This window comes from Hypanus sabinus, chromosome 11 (genome assembly GCF_030144855.1).
Source record: "Hypanus sabinus isolate sHypSab1 chromosome 11, sHypSab1.hap1, whole genome shotgun sequence".
NCBI classification, from domain to species: domain Eukaryota; kingdom Metazoa; phylum Chordata; class Chondrichthyes; order Myliobatiformes; family Dasyatidae; genus Hypanus; species Hypanus sabinus.
The window spans coordinates 26,970,553-26,986,389 of NC_082716.1; the positions used below are offsets into that span (position 1 = coordinate 26,970,553).

The 15,837-nt window shown below is 37.5% G+C and overlaps 1 protein-coding gene across 1 annotated transcript in view; it reads left to right on the forward strand.

Moving 5' to 3' along the window:
- Nucleotides 1-15,837, forward strand: part of LOC132401784 (putative ferric-chelate reductase 1) — a 53,699-nt gene that overhangs the window by 12,788 nt on the left and 25,074 nt on the right. The window contains exons 4-9 of the mRNA XM_059983986.1: nucleotides 1,202-1,290; nucleotides 2,054-2,177; nucleotides 3,276-3,461; nucleotides 4,430-4,531; nucleotides 7,316-7,457; nucleotides 9,479-9,592. Of these exons, the coding sequence (XP_059839969.1) occupies nucleotides 1,202-1,290; nucleotides 2,054-2,177; nucleotides 3,276-3,461; nucleotides 4,430-4,531; nucleotides 7,316-7,457; nucleotides 9,479-9,592 (757 nt within the window). The remainder of the gene's footprint in view (nucleotides 1-1,201; nucleotides 1,291-2,053; nucleotides 2,178-3,275; nucleotides 3,462-4,429; nucleotides 4,532-7,315; nucleotides 7,458-9,478; nucleotides 9,593-15,837) is intronic.

Here is a 15,837-nt window from a genome sequence, read left to right on the forward strand (position 1 = left end):
GGAACCCCTGCTCTATACTAATCCCATTTACGGCTACTTGGTCTGTAGCCTACCGTGCTTTGCAATCCCAGTGTTCATCTAGGTATGTACAAGTAGTTGGCAGTCAGGCAGTGTGTTTCACAGTCCAAATGCCTTCTGCTTGAGAAACGTCTTCCTTGTATCTGCTCAACTTTTTTTTTTGCATCCACAACAATGGCACCTAGTTTAAGGTATCTCTGCTATGGGACTAAGTATCCTACAGTCTACTGTGTATGGAGCCAGAGGACAAGGACAAGGTAGTAATTAAGCATATTAAGTATATAAAGGAGATGTAAATGCCCTGGCCGTACTAAGGTGGACAAATCCTTTGGATCTGCTGAGATTTATCTCAAGCTTCACTGTGAGATTGCTGAGGTCCTGATGGAGATATTTAAATCTTCATTGGCCACAGATGAAGTTCCAAATGACTGGAAGACTGTGACTATTGTACTTTTCTTTTGTTCAAGTAGGGCAGCAAGGATAAATCAGATAATTACAATTCACTTAAACTAATATCAGTGGAAGGGGAATTATTGAAAATTATTCTGAGGATGATGACCTATGCTTGAAAAAGTGGGGTTTGATCAGAATTATCAGGATAGATTCGTTGATGGGAATTCCCATCTGACTAGTATTTGAAGAGTTAACTAAATATTCTGAGGGCAGCGCAGCAGATGTGGGTTTGTAAGGATTTCATTAAGGCCTTTAACAAGGCCCCATATGGAAGGCTGTTGCTAAAGTTTAGATCCCAAGATCGAAGGCAAGTTGGCAATTTGGATGTAGAATTGGCTTGTTAATGCGAGACACAGTGATGTCTAACAGGGCACAGGGCGTATGAATATAAGGCGTGAAAAGTGATTCAAATGTTCCAAGATACCCACTGCATCACAGTTGTACTGTAGATGTTTTGAGTCCAGCTTGTAAAAGCCAGTTTATTGGAGAGAAATTATGCAGTTTGCAATATACATATTAGAATTCTACTTTAAAGGTACCATTTGTACATCACCAATAATTTCAATTTGATAAACCTGTTGAAATGGATCCTCGTATTTATTTTTCAAAATCAATCCTTGATTTCTATTATTTAATCATTCAAAAGACATAGTGAGAAACTAAAACTCTTAGTTTGTTTTATCTTTTATTTGCATTACTGTTTCATTAAAAAAATAATTTCTTTCCAAAGGATTCTGCTGTTAGTCACGTATCAAGAAGTGAAAAATTGGAGATTATTGTCAACTGGACTGCACCAAATTCGAACGACATTGTATTCAGGTAGTTTTATTTTTGCAATTTCTTTTTCATTTTGTTTGCTTTGTTCTTTCCCATTTCCCAAATAAAATTTGGAAAGGTGGTTATGTTCCTAGCTTCCAACATGTTTTTCCCCAAATCTTTTACTGACCTTTTTAATCATTAGAGTTTTGGGGAGAGTTCAGATCTGTCTTTTTGACATTGTGGTTTGGCTACATACCACGGTTGTACATAGAAAAGCACAGCACAGTGTTGGCTTGTCAGCCTACAATGTTGTGTTGGCCAATATAAATATTTTCCATGCTCAATCTAGACCTTCCCTCCTACATAACCCATAGTGCTTGATTTCTTTCATGCATGTCCCTAACTAAGAGTATCTTAAATATCCCTAATGTATCAGCCTCCACCACAAGCTCCAGAAGTGCGTTTTGGGCACATGCCACTCTAAGTGTTAAATGTTTTTAAAGAAAAACCTACTACTACCATCTCACCTAACTTTCCACTACGTATTTTAAAAGGTAACAGGTGTTGGCTACAGTACAGCCCAAGGCATAAAAATTACTATATGTTGCACAGAGAAATAGCAAGGTAAAGTTCTAGTGTTCAGGTCGACCAAAGCAGCATTTATAAGCATTGGCTCTCTGAGGCCCAGCCAAATTTCTTCATTGTTTTATTACAAATAAGATCAGTAAGAGATTATTTATTCTTGTAGTGGATATTTCCTCAAGATATTTAAATGTTTTACAGCAGTTATATCACATTGACAATTTTTAATTTCTCCTTGTAGAGCTACGTTTGTGCAATCTTTTGACACTTTCTGGACAGAAGTATCATCCCCAATCATTCAAAGGTCTTCCTCTCAGAATCAAGGGAGCAACTTAACCTCTACTGCTAGTTCCAACCTGGATGCAGTAAGCTGAGACCTTTTTTGCTACTCAAAACTTTGGTTAATCTTCCCAAGTGATATTATTAAAATGACTTAATAGCTGAGAAATACACAGGAGCAAGAGGGGAACTCTTTGTTCTGTGCTCGTATTGACTCTGTGACTGTGACATCTGTTTCTGTGCCCTTTGCAAATCATTTTCACATGATATCGTTATAAATCAAAACCTTTTTAAAATGATCTTTATTAGAGTAGTCATTTATTCTATTGGTGCCTTATCTTGGGGGAAACATCTGAAGGATATCTTTTATTCTCATGTTTGTGCCAACCTCCCTCTTGTTTGGTGTTTTGTTTTATTCACCACCACCCCCACCGGGTATTTCTGGTTTTCTTTCACTTGCTGATGGGGAAAATCAGCATTACGCTCTCCGTAAAATCCAGATTCAATTTGTTATGTCTTTTATATGACATTTAATTTACTGTATTGTGCAGCAGTATAGTGCAAAGACATAAAATTGAGTAAGTTACAAAATAGTGCAAGACAAAAGGAATGAGGTAGTGTTCGTGGCCCATTCAGAAATCTGACAACAAGGGGAAGAAGCTGTTTCTGATTCGTTGTATGGTGCCAAAACGGAGTACAGGAATGAGAAGAGGGCATGCCCCAGATGGTGAAGATCCTCACTGATGGATAAAACCTTCTTGAGGTACTGCCTCCTGAAGGTATCCTTGATAGTGGAGAGGGTTGTTTCTGTGATACAGCTGGCTAAGTCTGCAACCCTCTGCAGCCTCGTGTGACTCTGAGCATTGGAGCCTCCACATTAGGCAATGATGCAACCACTCAGATTGCTCTCCACTGCACATCAGTCTCCACAAACTCCGAATTGCGTAGAATCACCGGCAGTGGTGTACCTTAGTGATTGCATCCATGTGTTGGCCCTAGGGCCTTCAGGAGACTACAAAACAATTGCTAACTCTGCTCAAGAATATGAAACCTTAAAGCAGAATAAGCAGCTAAACACTAATGCATCATAAATGACTACTCAGAATTTGGAAACCACAGAATGATGTAGAAAGCTGTGCTAAGTATTGGTGGTAACCATTTTTATTTTTGTCATTTGGGTTTAGATCTCCAGTGATGGCTGTGGGACGACTAAGTTTTGCTTCAGTAATCCTTCACAGTGCAACCCAGCCACAGATCCGAATTGTTACTTCATGTCATCCACTCCGCTGGATAACCAAGGGTTGCGATTTGAAATGACAGGAAAGGCAAGCGGCTACATCTCGATTGGTTTCTCAGATGACAAAACAATGGTAAGGAATTGTAGAAGAAAATGTATTGTGAAACCTCAAACTAGTCTAGCATTACTAATGGTACTTGAACTGATTCTTGCCAATGTACATTGCCAGGTATTGCATTGCATATAACTTGCTGCATAATTAGTTCACAGTAGTCATTCCAAATGGGGAAAACAATAGGTGTTGAGGAAATGAGTATTTTTTTTTAAACGGCATGTGATGCATGATTAGCACATGTCCCTCTGCTAATGGTCAAATGTCAAATGGCCTGTCTTCTGCAGTTACCAATGGAAGAACTAGTAATGTTCACCAAAGTTGGATTTTTCTTCTGATAATCTGTAGTGAAGAGTTTGCTACTACCCATTGTGCTGCTGGCATATGGGGCACCAGTGAAGTTCCTCCATCTCCATTCAGGGCTCCATTCATCTTGACAGTAGCTCTTTCGCACTACTGTCAATCATGCAAGTCCCGGGTAGAGACCCAAGAATGCTGTTGCACTCCGATGTAGAAGGATTCCTCATTGCCGTTTCAGTAACAATTTTGATTTGCTAGTCAATTGTTAGCCCTGAGTTGAACCTAAAGGACCGGTAGACTGCTCCTGGTCTGTCCTCAACTATTTGACCCGTTTAGCACAGGTGTCTCTACTAAGAGCCAAAGCATAAAGCCCAGAATCTAGCCAATATAGCTCTCTGGGTCATTGAGGCATGCAAGCCTCCAAACCTCGACAAGGTTGTGGTCCTCTTCAGGAGGTGGAAGGGTAACAAGTGTTTACTTTTAACTTTATCTTTAACCCTATTGAATCTTACACTGGTTTCAGCTTCAGTAATCCATTTGCATCATGTTGGATCGCTTGGCTGATTTTAAAGTAGGTTAAATAACTATAGATTAATCTACATTGGATATGCTTAATTTTATTGTCAGTTACAGTATGTTAATTTAAGTGTGAGGACTCAATGACGGGAGCACAACATTATTTTTCCTAGGGTGATGATGATATATACATTTGTGGTACAACTAACAGTGGACAAGTAGATGTTCGACGAGCCTATGCCACAGGAAGAACACGCCCCAGCAGTAAGCCGCTGGTAACTACTTTCAGCTTCTACTTTAAAGATCCATGTGAGAAGCACTACTATAAAAGTGCGGTGGAGCATTGTGAGATTAAGTGATTTTGTTTTTGGGTGAGAAGTCTGTAGAATTGATATTCATTCCAGAATTGTGTTGGTAGATTTGTACCATGCAGTACTAAAATCCTGATTAATGAACTGGGTAGATTACAATATTTACAGACTTTTTTTTTTCTTTTGGCACATTGGCACTGACTTCTCTCGCAGTCTGTAGCAACTGGGTTAAAATTCCCATTTTCCAAATCCTTTCTGTATAACTTCTGTTTATGTGTTTTTTTCATGACTGTCCTGCGGTAAATTTTCAAACAATGTATGAAACCAAGGAGGTGTTGGGGCAGATGACTAATGGCTGCAAGGTCTTTGAAAAGTTAAAATGGAACCTAAATGAGATATGTTAAGATGAGGAATATGGATAGGTTAGACTAAAGGAAACACTTCCCTGTATCAGAGGTAAAGAATTTGTATAGATTGAGGGTAAGGGGCAAGGGATTTGAAGGGATTGCTTTTTCCATCCAGAGTGCTATGTACTTGAAATGGGCTGCCTCAGAGTAGAGGAATCAGAGTTGCTGATGGTACTTAAGTGTTTAAATGATCACTTGTGTTGCCTAGACATAGAAAGCTGTGGGCTGTTTGCTGGAAGATGGTATTAATACTAAAGGGTGACCACTGGTTGACTTGGACGTGGTAGGTTAAGTGGCTTGTTTCTGTGCTGTATCACTCTCTGATCGACTTGAAGATCACAGCAGAACCTGTCCCCACCACAGCTGCAGGCAGCACATTCCAAATTCAGACCACATGCATCATATGAAATGCTTTTCCTCATGATACTCAAGTTGCTTATTTTTTTTTCTTTACTATCTCTGGGTCTCTTTTCCTCTGAAGGAGACGGCCTCTCATTATCTGTTCTGTCCTGACCCCTCTAAGTTATCTTAAAACAAAACAGTCCCAACCCTCTGACCCATTCTTGTAATTATAATCTCTCATCATAGGAATGTTGGAAGTTGCGATCAGAAAATAGAGGGACAATGGGAGGGAATACATTGTTTATAGACCACTAACCCTTGGTGGACTAAAATTGATCCAAGTCTCTTGGTGTGGAACATTGAGTTTTAAGTCTGTGAATAAGGGGGATATATTTATTGAGATACAGTGCAGAGAAGGCCATTTGAGCTGCATCACCCAGCAACCCTGGATTTTAATCCTGTCCTAATCACAGGACAATTTGCAATGACCAATTAACTTACTAACCAGTACGTCTTTGGGCTGTGAGAGGAAACCCACATGGTCACCGGGAGAATGTACAAACTCCTTACAGGCAACAGTGGGGAATTGAGCCCAGGTCTCTTAAGTGTTGTGCTAACCTCTATGCTACCATGCTGCCTCAAATGGGTAACCTCTGGAAGCCATATGAAAGATAGAATATTGAGGATTTGCTGGAGGGTTTGCAAAAAAATTGATGATCATTCACATTGTGCAGAGCATCACATACAAAATGCTGGAAGAACTCAGCAGGCCAGGCAGCATGTATGGAAAAAAGCACGGTCGACGTTTTGGCCCATAGATGCTGCCTGATCTGCTGAGTTCCTTCAGCATTTTGTGTGTGTTGCATGGATTTCCAGCATCTGTGGATTTTTTTTTGCTTGTTTTTTGTGACATTATGCAGAATTTATTGAGGCCAGAAATTCCAGCAAAATTGGTGGTCCTGTAAAAACATAAATATCCTTTAGACCTGAGTCTTAAAACTTGCCAGGAAGTACATATGATGAAATGGGGCATGCTGTAGAATAGGAAGAGATGATAGTGGTAGACCATTGTTAATTAAAGCTGAACAATCAGATGGCATTATGTAACCCTGTCCAAAAATATCTTATAATTACTGCTGGAGAAAACTTTAAAAAAACAATGAAAGGGAGGATATTTTGAAGGAAGACCATTGGGTGTGCCCAGTTTGATTGGCAAGATATTAGCAAGTGGTACCCACCTCTTCTTCAAAATCACTTTTTCGTTCCTCTGTCAGTCCAAATAAAAATGCATTCACATTGGCTTATTATTGTAACATGTGGCAAGCTGTAATGAAAAGCTTTCGATTGCATGCAATGTAGATGGACAATGACACATTACTGTACATTGAAGTAGTGAAAAGACAGTGTAGAATATAATGTTAAAGCTAGAGAGGGTGTGTAAATAATGCAAGGGTCATGATGGAATAGAATGAGAGATCAAGAGCTCATCTTTAGTATATGAGAAGTCTGATCAAGAGCCTGTTGAAAATAGGACAAAGGTTCTCCATGAGTCTGGTTGTGCATTCCTTCAAGCTTGGAGTGGCACAGTTGTTGATACAGTTGCTTTACAGTGCCAGAGATCACTGAAGGGGTTCAATTCCTGCTGCTCTCTTTAAGAAGTTTACGTGTTCTTCCCATGACCTGATGGGTTTCCTCTAGATTCCTCCCACATTCCAAAGACAAATGGTTACAGTTAGTGGGTTGTGGGCATGCTGTGTTGGCACCAATAAAGCAAATGTCAAATTTCACTGTACATTTCAATGTATATGTGATAAAGCTAATCTTTAAAGCTGTTCTATCTTCAACAGAATAGGAGAAAAGAAAGAATGAGCAGGGTGGGAGGGATCCTTCACTATGTCAGCCACCAGTGACATTAACCCAACAATGGCCAAGGGTGGAGTACTTGAAACATATACATTATTAGTTCTGTGTTGTGTAAACATAATGATTTATTTCACAGGGTGAAGTAGATGATATAACTGTGGCAAATAATAACGGAATAATTCAATGCTCATTTGTAACAAGAAACGTCATTTCAACAACCCAAAGAGCTGCCAATAATATGTACTACTTATTTTTTGCTTATGGGACTTCAAGTAGTGGTAAGTGCTGCAGTGACATCTGCAATAACTTTGAGGTACAGCCCAAACATATTCTAATCTGTATAAAACATGAGAAATATAGAGATGTGCAGATTAGCTTTATTTATCACATGTACATCAAAGTGTACAGTGAAATGTGTTTGCATGGAATCAATGAGGACTTTGCTGGGCAGCACTCTAATATCGCTATACTTCCAGTATGAACATAGTATGCCCATAACTTACTAACCCTAACCCGTTATGCCTTTGACATGTGGGAGGAGACTGGAGCACCCGGAGGAAACCCATGCAGCCATGGGGACAATGTACAAACTCCTTACAGTAAGTGGTGGGGAAATGAGCCCGTAACTTAACATCTAACATGCTAAAGCATTGTGCTACTAGCTAACCACCATGCTGCTGCAGTAATTTAAGGTCGGAAACTCTTCCAGTTTGGAAGTAACTCTTGGCTATATTGGGTGCACACCTTAAGTAAACTATTCTTCTGTGATATGCTTCATCGATTTCTCTGCACAGGAGTGCTTCTTGCTTTGTGTTTGAATTTGTTACATTGTTAGAAGTTTTGGGTGCAATATTTGTAGCCCCATGCTTGTATTTTTCTATTACTTAACTGTAGCCATGCTTGTAACAATCTCAAGCATATTATTGCTCAGTTGGAAGATGTTGCCCCAAATATTGAGAGACATAAGAGATTCTGCAGATGATGAAAAGGAATATGCACAGAATATTGAAGGAATTCAGTAAGTTAGACAGCAACTGTGAAGAGGAATAAATAGTCAACATTTCAGTCTGAGACCCTTTATCAGAACTGGAGAAGAAGAGGGAAGATGAATTGGCCAATTATTCCTCTTCTTCACAGATGCTGCTTGACTTGAGTTCTTCCAGCAGTTTTGTGTGTATGTGTTCCAAAGGATTTTATAGTTGCCTGTAATATGCCTTGGCAATAATCACTAATATTATGGGGAAGCTAATTTTCAGTGAAAATCCTCCTACAGCTCAGAATCCTCATAAAATACGGTGCTAATGACCATTAATCTGATCTGTTCTCTAATAATTTCTTAATGATACTTGAGGAGAGAAAGATGTGATTCATCCCCAGATTGATATTGAGAAAGTTACCAGACAACTCCTCTGATAGAGGAACTGGGCAAATGGAATTCAACTTGTAACTAGTTTGCCCATAGTTAATGCAAATGAGGGTGGAAGATCTGGTTTTGATTCACTGAAAACATGGGAGATTGGAGCCTCAGAGAGGCATGTGGAATGAAGAAATGAGATTAAGCCAATATCATCAGAATCAGGTTTAATATCTCTGGCATATGTCATGAAATTTGTTAACTTTATGGCAGCAGTACAATGAAATGCATGATAAATATAATGGGGGAGGAAACTGAGTTGGGGTGGGTGTGTGTCTCCATGGCAACAGTGTCCTGAGTGGTGAGGATCCTTAATGATGGACACCACCACCTTAAACATCTTGAAGAGCAATGCCTTATACTACAGATGCAAAAAATGATGATGGAGCTGACTGAGTGTTTACAAGTTTCTGCAACAACTTGGATTTTGTGCGGTAGCAATCCCCCACCCTCCCATACTAGATGCTGATGCAGCCAGTCCAAATGCTCTGCACAGTACATTTGTAGAAGTTGGAGAGTTTTAGTTGACAAACCAAATCTCCTCAAACTCCAAATGAATTATAACTGCTGTCTTTACTTGCATCATAGCTGCATCAGTATGTTGTGTCCAGGTTATGTCCTCAGATATTGACACCCAGGAACTTGAAATTACTCACTCTCTCCACATCTAATCCCTCTGAGGATTGGTTTGTGTTCCCTCAACTTGCCCTTCCTGAAGTCCACGATCAGCTCTACAAGATTGTGGGCATAAAGGAATTGGAGGAGTTGAGATGGTGGAGAGATAATGTTGTAGTGGTAATGAGTAACAACATCTTTTGCCAGAATGACATCCCAAAATGTGCATTATTGTTTTAATGTCACTTTCTAACAATTTTCATTTTTCAGGACAAATAAACAAGCATCAAGATTCTCCATTCATATCAGCGGAGAAAGTAAATGTTGCAGTTCCACAGTCGGCCTTTGGGAACAATGACAGACCTATCCTTATCAAGACTCACGGTAAGAATTGTGTCAGCTAATTTCACCACTGAATATTAGCATTTAACTAATTATTGTTTACCCTATGTGGTATATTCTTTTTCTTTTTAAATCTTTTTATTAGTTTTAAACAAACATAAATGAAACATGAATACAAAGTGTTTGAGAGTACATAATTAATAGTTTAAATAGACATTCAGATATATAATAATAAAAATATATAACCTCTCAAACTCAGAACATTAATGAACAAAGAAGTAAAAAGAGAAAAAAAAAGAAAGACCCCAAAAAAAAAGAGAGAGAAAAAAAAACACTAACCAACATGGGCCATTGAATAACATTAAGTACATATACAGTAGTGCCAATAACTCCAAACCTCCATCCAAATAATTAAGGATAATATAAGTAAGGTTTAGGAAAAGACAATTCAACTCATATGAAAATGTTGAATAAATGGTCTCCAAGTTTCTTCAAATTTAACTGAAGGATCAAAAACCACACTTCTAATTTTTTCTAAACTCAAATAAGAAATAGTTTGAGAAAACCACTGAAATACAGTTGGAGGATTAATTTCTTTCCAATTCAATAAAATAGATCTTCTAGCCATTAATGTAACAAATGCAATCATTCGTTGAGATGAAGCAGATAAATGGTTATTATCCGTCATTGGTAAACCGAAAATTGCAGTAAGAGAATGCGGTTGGAAATTAATATTTAAAACTCTTGAAATACTACTGAAAATATCTTTCCAATAATTTTGTAAACAAGGACAAGACCAGAACATATGAGTCAATGAAGCAACATCAGAATGACATCTATCGCAGGTTGAATTAAGATGAGAATAAAATCGAGCCAGTTTATCCTTAGACATATGAGCTCTATGTACAACCTTAAATTGTATTAGGGCATGTTTAGCACAAATAGAGGACAAATTTACCAATAATAAAATTTTATCCCATTGCTCAGCAGATATAGGACAATGCAACTCTTCTTGCCATTCCTTCTTAATTTTTTCTGATACATCTGACTGTAAATTCATGATCATCTTATATATGATGGCTACTAAACCCTTTTGATAAGGATTAAGGGCTAAAATTCTTTCTGTAATGTCCAATTGACATTCTTTCGAAAAAAAGACTGTAACACATTATACAAAAAATTTCTAAATTGCAAATATCTAAAAAAATGGGTTTTAGGTAAATTATATTTATTAGATAGCTGTTCAAAGGACATAATGTTATCATCCAGAAACAGATCACAAAAACATGTTATACCTTTTGTTTTCCATAAAAGAAAAGCTTGATCCATAAATGAAGGCCGAAAAAAATAATTAGATATTATAGGACATGATAAAATAAATTTATTCAAACCAAAAAATTTACGAAATTGAAACCAAATTCGTAATGCATATCTGACTATAGGATTAGTTATCTGTTTATTCAATTTGAATAAAGAAAAAGGAAGTGAAGATCCTAAGATTGAAATCAGTGAAAAATCTTGCACAGATTTACATTCCAAATTTCCCCATTGTGGGCAAGTAGCGATAGTCAATTCTTGTGTCCGGAATATTAAATACCGTATATTAACTGCCCAATAGTAAAATCTTAAGTTTGGTAAAGCCAAGCCGCCCTCCTTCTTAGGCTTCTGTAAATATTTTTTGCCCAATCTAGGATTTTTGTTCTGCCACAAGTAAGAAGATATTTTGGAGTCAATAGTATCAAAGAAAGCTTTAGGAATAAAAATTGGTAATGCTTGAAATAAATATAAGAATTTAGGTAGTATCATCATCTTAATAGCATTAACTCTACCAACCAATGACAAAGATAGTGGAGACCACCTAATAGCAAGTTGCTTAATTTGAGCAATTAAAGGTAAAAAGTTAACCTTAAATAAATCTTTATGTTTTTTAGTAATTTTAATACCTAAGTAAGTAAAATAATCTGTAACAATTTTATATGGTAAATGTTTATAAATTGAAAGTTGCATATTTAATGGAAATAGTTCACTCTTGTTAAAATTCAATTTATAACCAGAAAAATTACTAAATTGAGCAAACAAAGACAAAATAGCAGGAATAGATCTTTCAGGATCAGATATATATATAATAACAAATCAGCAGTATATAATGATACTTTATACGTCCTCTCCCCACGGATAATACCCAGAATATTAGGTGATTCACGAATAGCTATAGCCAAAGGTTCTAAAGCGATGTCAAATAGTAAAGGACTTAAAGGGCAACCTTGCCTTGTACCACAAAATAGCTGATAAAAGGGGATCTTTGATTATTGGTAAAAACCGAAGCTAAAGGTTTATGGTATATTAATTTAATCCATGACATAAATTTTGAACTGAACTTAAATTGTTGCATTGTAGTAAATAAATATGGCCATTCAACTCTATCAAATGCTTTTTCAGCATCTAAAGAAATGACACATTCTGGTATTTTAGATGAAGAAGTATAAATAATATTAATTAATTTTCTAATGTTAAAAGATGAATAGCGATTTTTAATTAATCCAGTCTGATCTTCAAAAATAACTCGAGGTAATATATTTTCTAATCTAATAGCCAAAATTTTACTGAAAATCTTAAAATCCGTATTTAACAAGGATATAGGCCGATAGGATGCACATTCAGTAGGGTCTTTATCTTTTTCAAGAATTAAAGAAATAGAAGCTTCATAAAAAAATTGTAATTTACCTATACTTAATGCATCTTTAAAAATTTTACAAAGCCAAGGAGAAAGTATAGAAGAAAGAGATTTAAAAAATTCTACGGGAAAACCATTTGGACCAGAAGCTTTACCAGAATTCATTGAAAAAATAGCCTTTTCTATTTCAGACTCCGTAATAGGTGTATCTAAAATTAGGTTATCCTCAACAGTTACTTTTGGAATATTCAATTTCTGTAAAAATTCATTTATTATAGAAAAGTCCTTAGTGAATTCTGATTGATATAAGGAGTCATAAAAATCTTGAAAGGTTTTATTTATCTCTTTGTGGTCGATCGTCAGAGTACCATCTTGTTTATGAATCCTAGTAATCTGTCGTTTATCCGAAACAATTTTCAATTGGTTAGCCAGTAACTTACCAGACTTATCTCCATGCATATAGAATTGGGTTTTTGATTTAATTAACTGACTTTCAATCGAAGAGGATAATAATAAACTATGTTCCATTTGAAGTTCCACTCTTTCTTTATAGAGTTCTTTGCTAGGGGTCATTGAATAAATCTTATCAATTGCTTTGATTTTATCAACTAATGTTAATATTTTAGAATTAGTTCATTTCCTAACTCCAGCAGAGTATGAAATAATCTGTCCATGAATATATGCTTTAAAAGTATCCCACAAAATTCCACTAGAGATCTCTGCTGTAGAATTTGTTGGGAAAAACAAATCAATTTGTTGTTTAATAAAGTTAACAAAGTCTAAGTCCTGCAATAAAATAGGATTAAACCTCCAAAATTTAGCATTGATATATGAATCCATTATTTTAATAGATAACTTCAGAGGTGCATGATCAGATATGGTAATACAGTCCTATTTACAATCAGTAACATCTGTAAGTAAATGGTGATCAATGAAAAAGTAATCAATTCTTGAGTAATTATGATAAACATGGGAAAAGTATGAAAACTCTTTGTCATTAGGGTGTAGAAAATGCCAAATTTCACAAATAGCTGAATCAATCATAAAAGAGAAGCCGATTTATTCGGAAGAATTTGGGTGGGCTTGGATCTATCCATCAAAGGGTTTAAACAACAGTTAAAATCCCCACCCATTATCAATCTATATTGATTCAGATTAGGAAAGGATGTAAATAAGCATTTAAAAAATTCAGTACAATCAGTATTTGGAGCATAAACATTAACTAAAACAACTTTTTGATTAAAAAGTAGACCAGTGATAAGCAAAAATCTACCTTGTGGATCTGAAATTGTTTCATGATGTATAAAAGAAGTTGATGAGTCTATAAAAATAGAAACACCTCTTACTTTGGCTTGCGAATTTGAGTGATACTGTTAACCCTTCCAAAACCTATGGTATATTGACATAGATCCAGTGTATGTGGAGTAGTCTAGTATGTTACTGACTGGACTAGCAGGCAGAGTTCAGCAACAGTTGAAGTCGAGAAGTAAGTTCAAACTCTCGTGTCGATTTGGAGAATTGAAATCCAAGTACTTGATATTCTAAATTTCTGGGATTTTGCATTGAGGTCTTCTCAATGAGATATCCATGCAACTTTCAGATTGATGTTATATCCCATCAAATACTTCAAAGAATGAAATCAGCTATCCTCGCCTGGTTAGGACAACATGTGACCTGACTCAATAATTCAAACAGAACAGAGTTTACAGATGTTGGAAATCTTGAGCAATGTGCATGAAGTGCTGGAGGAAATTGGGTAGTGTTTATGGCGGGGACTAAACAGTTGATGTTTCAGGTGAAGACCCTTGATCAAGACTGATATTTACGTTCTGAGGAAGGGTCATGGCCTGAAATGTCAACTGTTTATTCCACTCACAGATGTGACCCGAGATGCTGGGTTTCTCCAGTATTTTGTGTGTGTGTGTGACCGAATAATCTAGTGGACTTGACTTGGCCAACAACATAAAATCACTTATCTGTTTTTCATCAGTTGGCAGGGCTCACTTAAAGGCAAATGTACTGCACCATAAATTGCTTAACTTGGCACATGGTCTGTACTGAAGAATCCCACGTGCTTTAATCCCAAGATGGCTGTTCACCATTGATTTATCATGTTATTATTTTTAACTATGTAACCAGGATGGCAGTCTGTGAGCCATCCCACAGACCAATATACCAGGTTGTGATGCAGCCAGTAAATGTACTCTCCAATGCACAATCTATAGAAGTTTGTCAAAGTTTTAGATGTCATGCCAAGTTTTCACAAAATCCAAAGGAAATAGAAGCACTGTTGTGCTTTCTTTATAATTGCACTTGTGTGCTGGGTCCAGGACAAGTCCAATTAAATAATGACACTGAGGATTTTAAATTTGCTGACCCTCTCCACCTCTGATCCTTTGAGGACTGGCTCATGAATCTCTGGTTTCCTGCTCCTGAAATCCATAATCAGCTCCTGTGTCTTGCTGACATTTGCATAAGAGGAATCACTCAGTCAGATTTCCAATCTCCCTCTATGTTGGACCATTGGAAAAACTATGCTGGAGAAGTAATAATGGGGACCAAGGAAATGGCAGACAAAGTGAATAAGTATTTTGCATCAGTCTTCCCTGGAAGACAGTAGCAGTATGGCAGGAGCTCTAGGTGTCAGGGGTCATGAAGTGTGTGAAGTTACCATAACTAGAGAGAAGGTTCTTGGGGAACTGAAAGCTCTGAAGTAGGTAAGTCACCTGGACCAGATGGCATACACTTCAGGAATCTGAAAGAGGTGGATGAAGAGATTGTGGAGGCATCGGCAATGACCATTCAAGAATCACTAGATTTTGGAATGGTCTGGAAGACTGGAATCTTGCTCATGTCACTCCATTCTTCAAGAAGGGAGAGGGGCAGAAGAAAGGAAATACTAGTCCAGTTAGTCTGACCTCAGTGGTTTGGAAGATGTTGGAGTCAATTTTTAAGGATGAGGTTTTGGGTTACTTGAAGGTATATGATAAAATAGGCCGTAGTCAACATGGTTTCCTCAAGGGGAAATATTGCCTGGCAAATCTGTTGGAATTTTTGAAGAAATAATAAGCAGGTTACACAGAGGAGAATCTTTGTGTACTTGGATTTTCAGAAGGCCTTTGACAAGGTACTACACATGAAGTTGCTTAAGCTATGAGCCCGCAGTATTATGGGAAAGACTCTAGCATGGATAAAGTGGCGGCTGATTGGCAAGATTTTTCAATGATTTTAAGTTACCTGGCCCCTACCGTCTTATTTTCACCATGGACGTCCAGTCCCTATATACCTCCATCCCCCACCGAGATGGTGTCTCCGAGCTTACTTCTTTGACTAGGACTCTCCTACCCCCACCAGTGACCCCTTCTCCCATCTTCAACCCTCCTCCTCTTCATGGAGACCCTGCTCTGGTCTTCTGCCTGCTCTGGATCTCTTTATTGCTAATTGTCAACGGGACATCAACCGCCTCGACTTCAGCATACCCTGTTTCAATTCCAACCTCACTCCTTCCGAACGCTCTGCTCTCCGCTCCCTCCGTGCCAATCCCAACCTCACTATAAAACCTGCTGATAAGGGGGGAGCTGTTGTTGTCTGGAGTACTGACCTCTACCTGGCC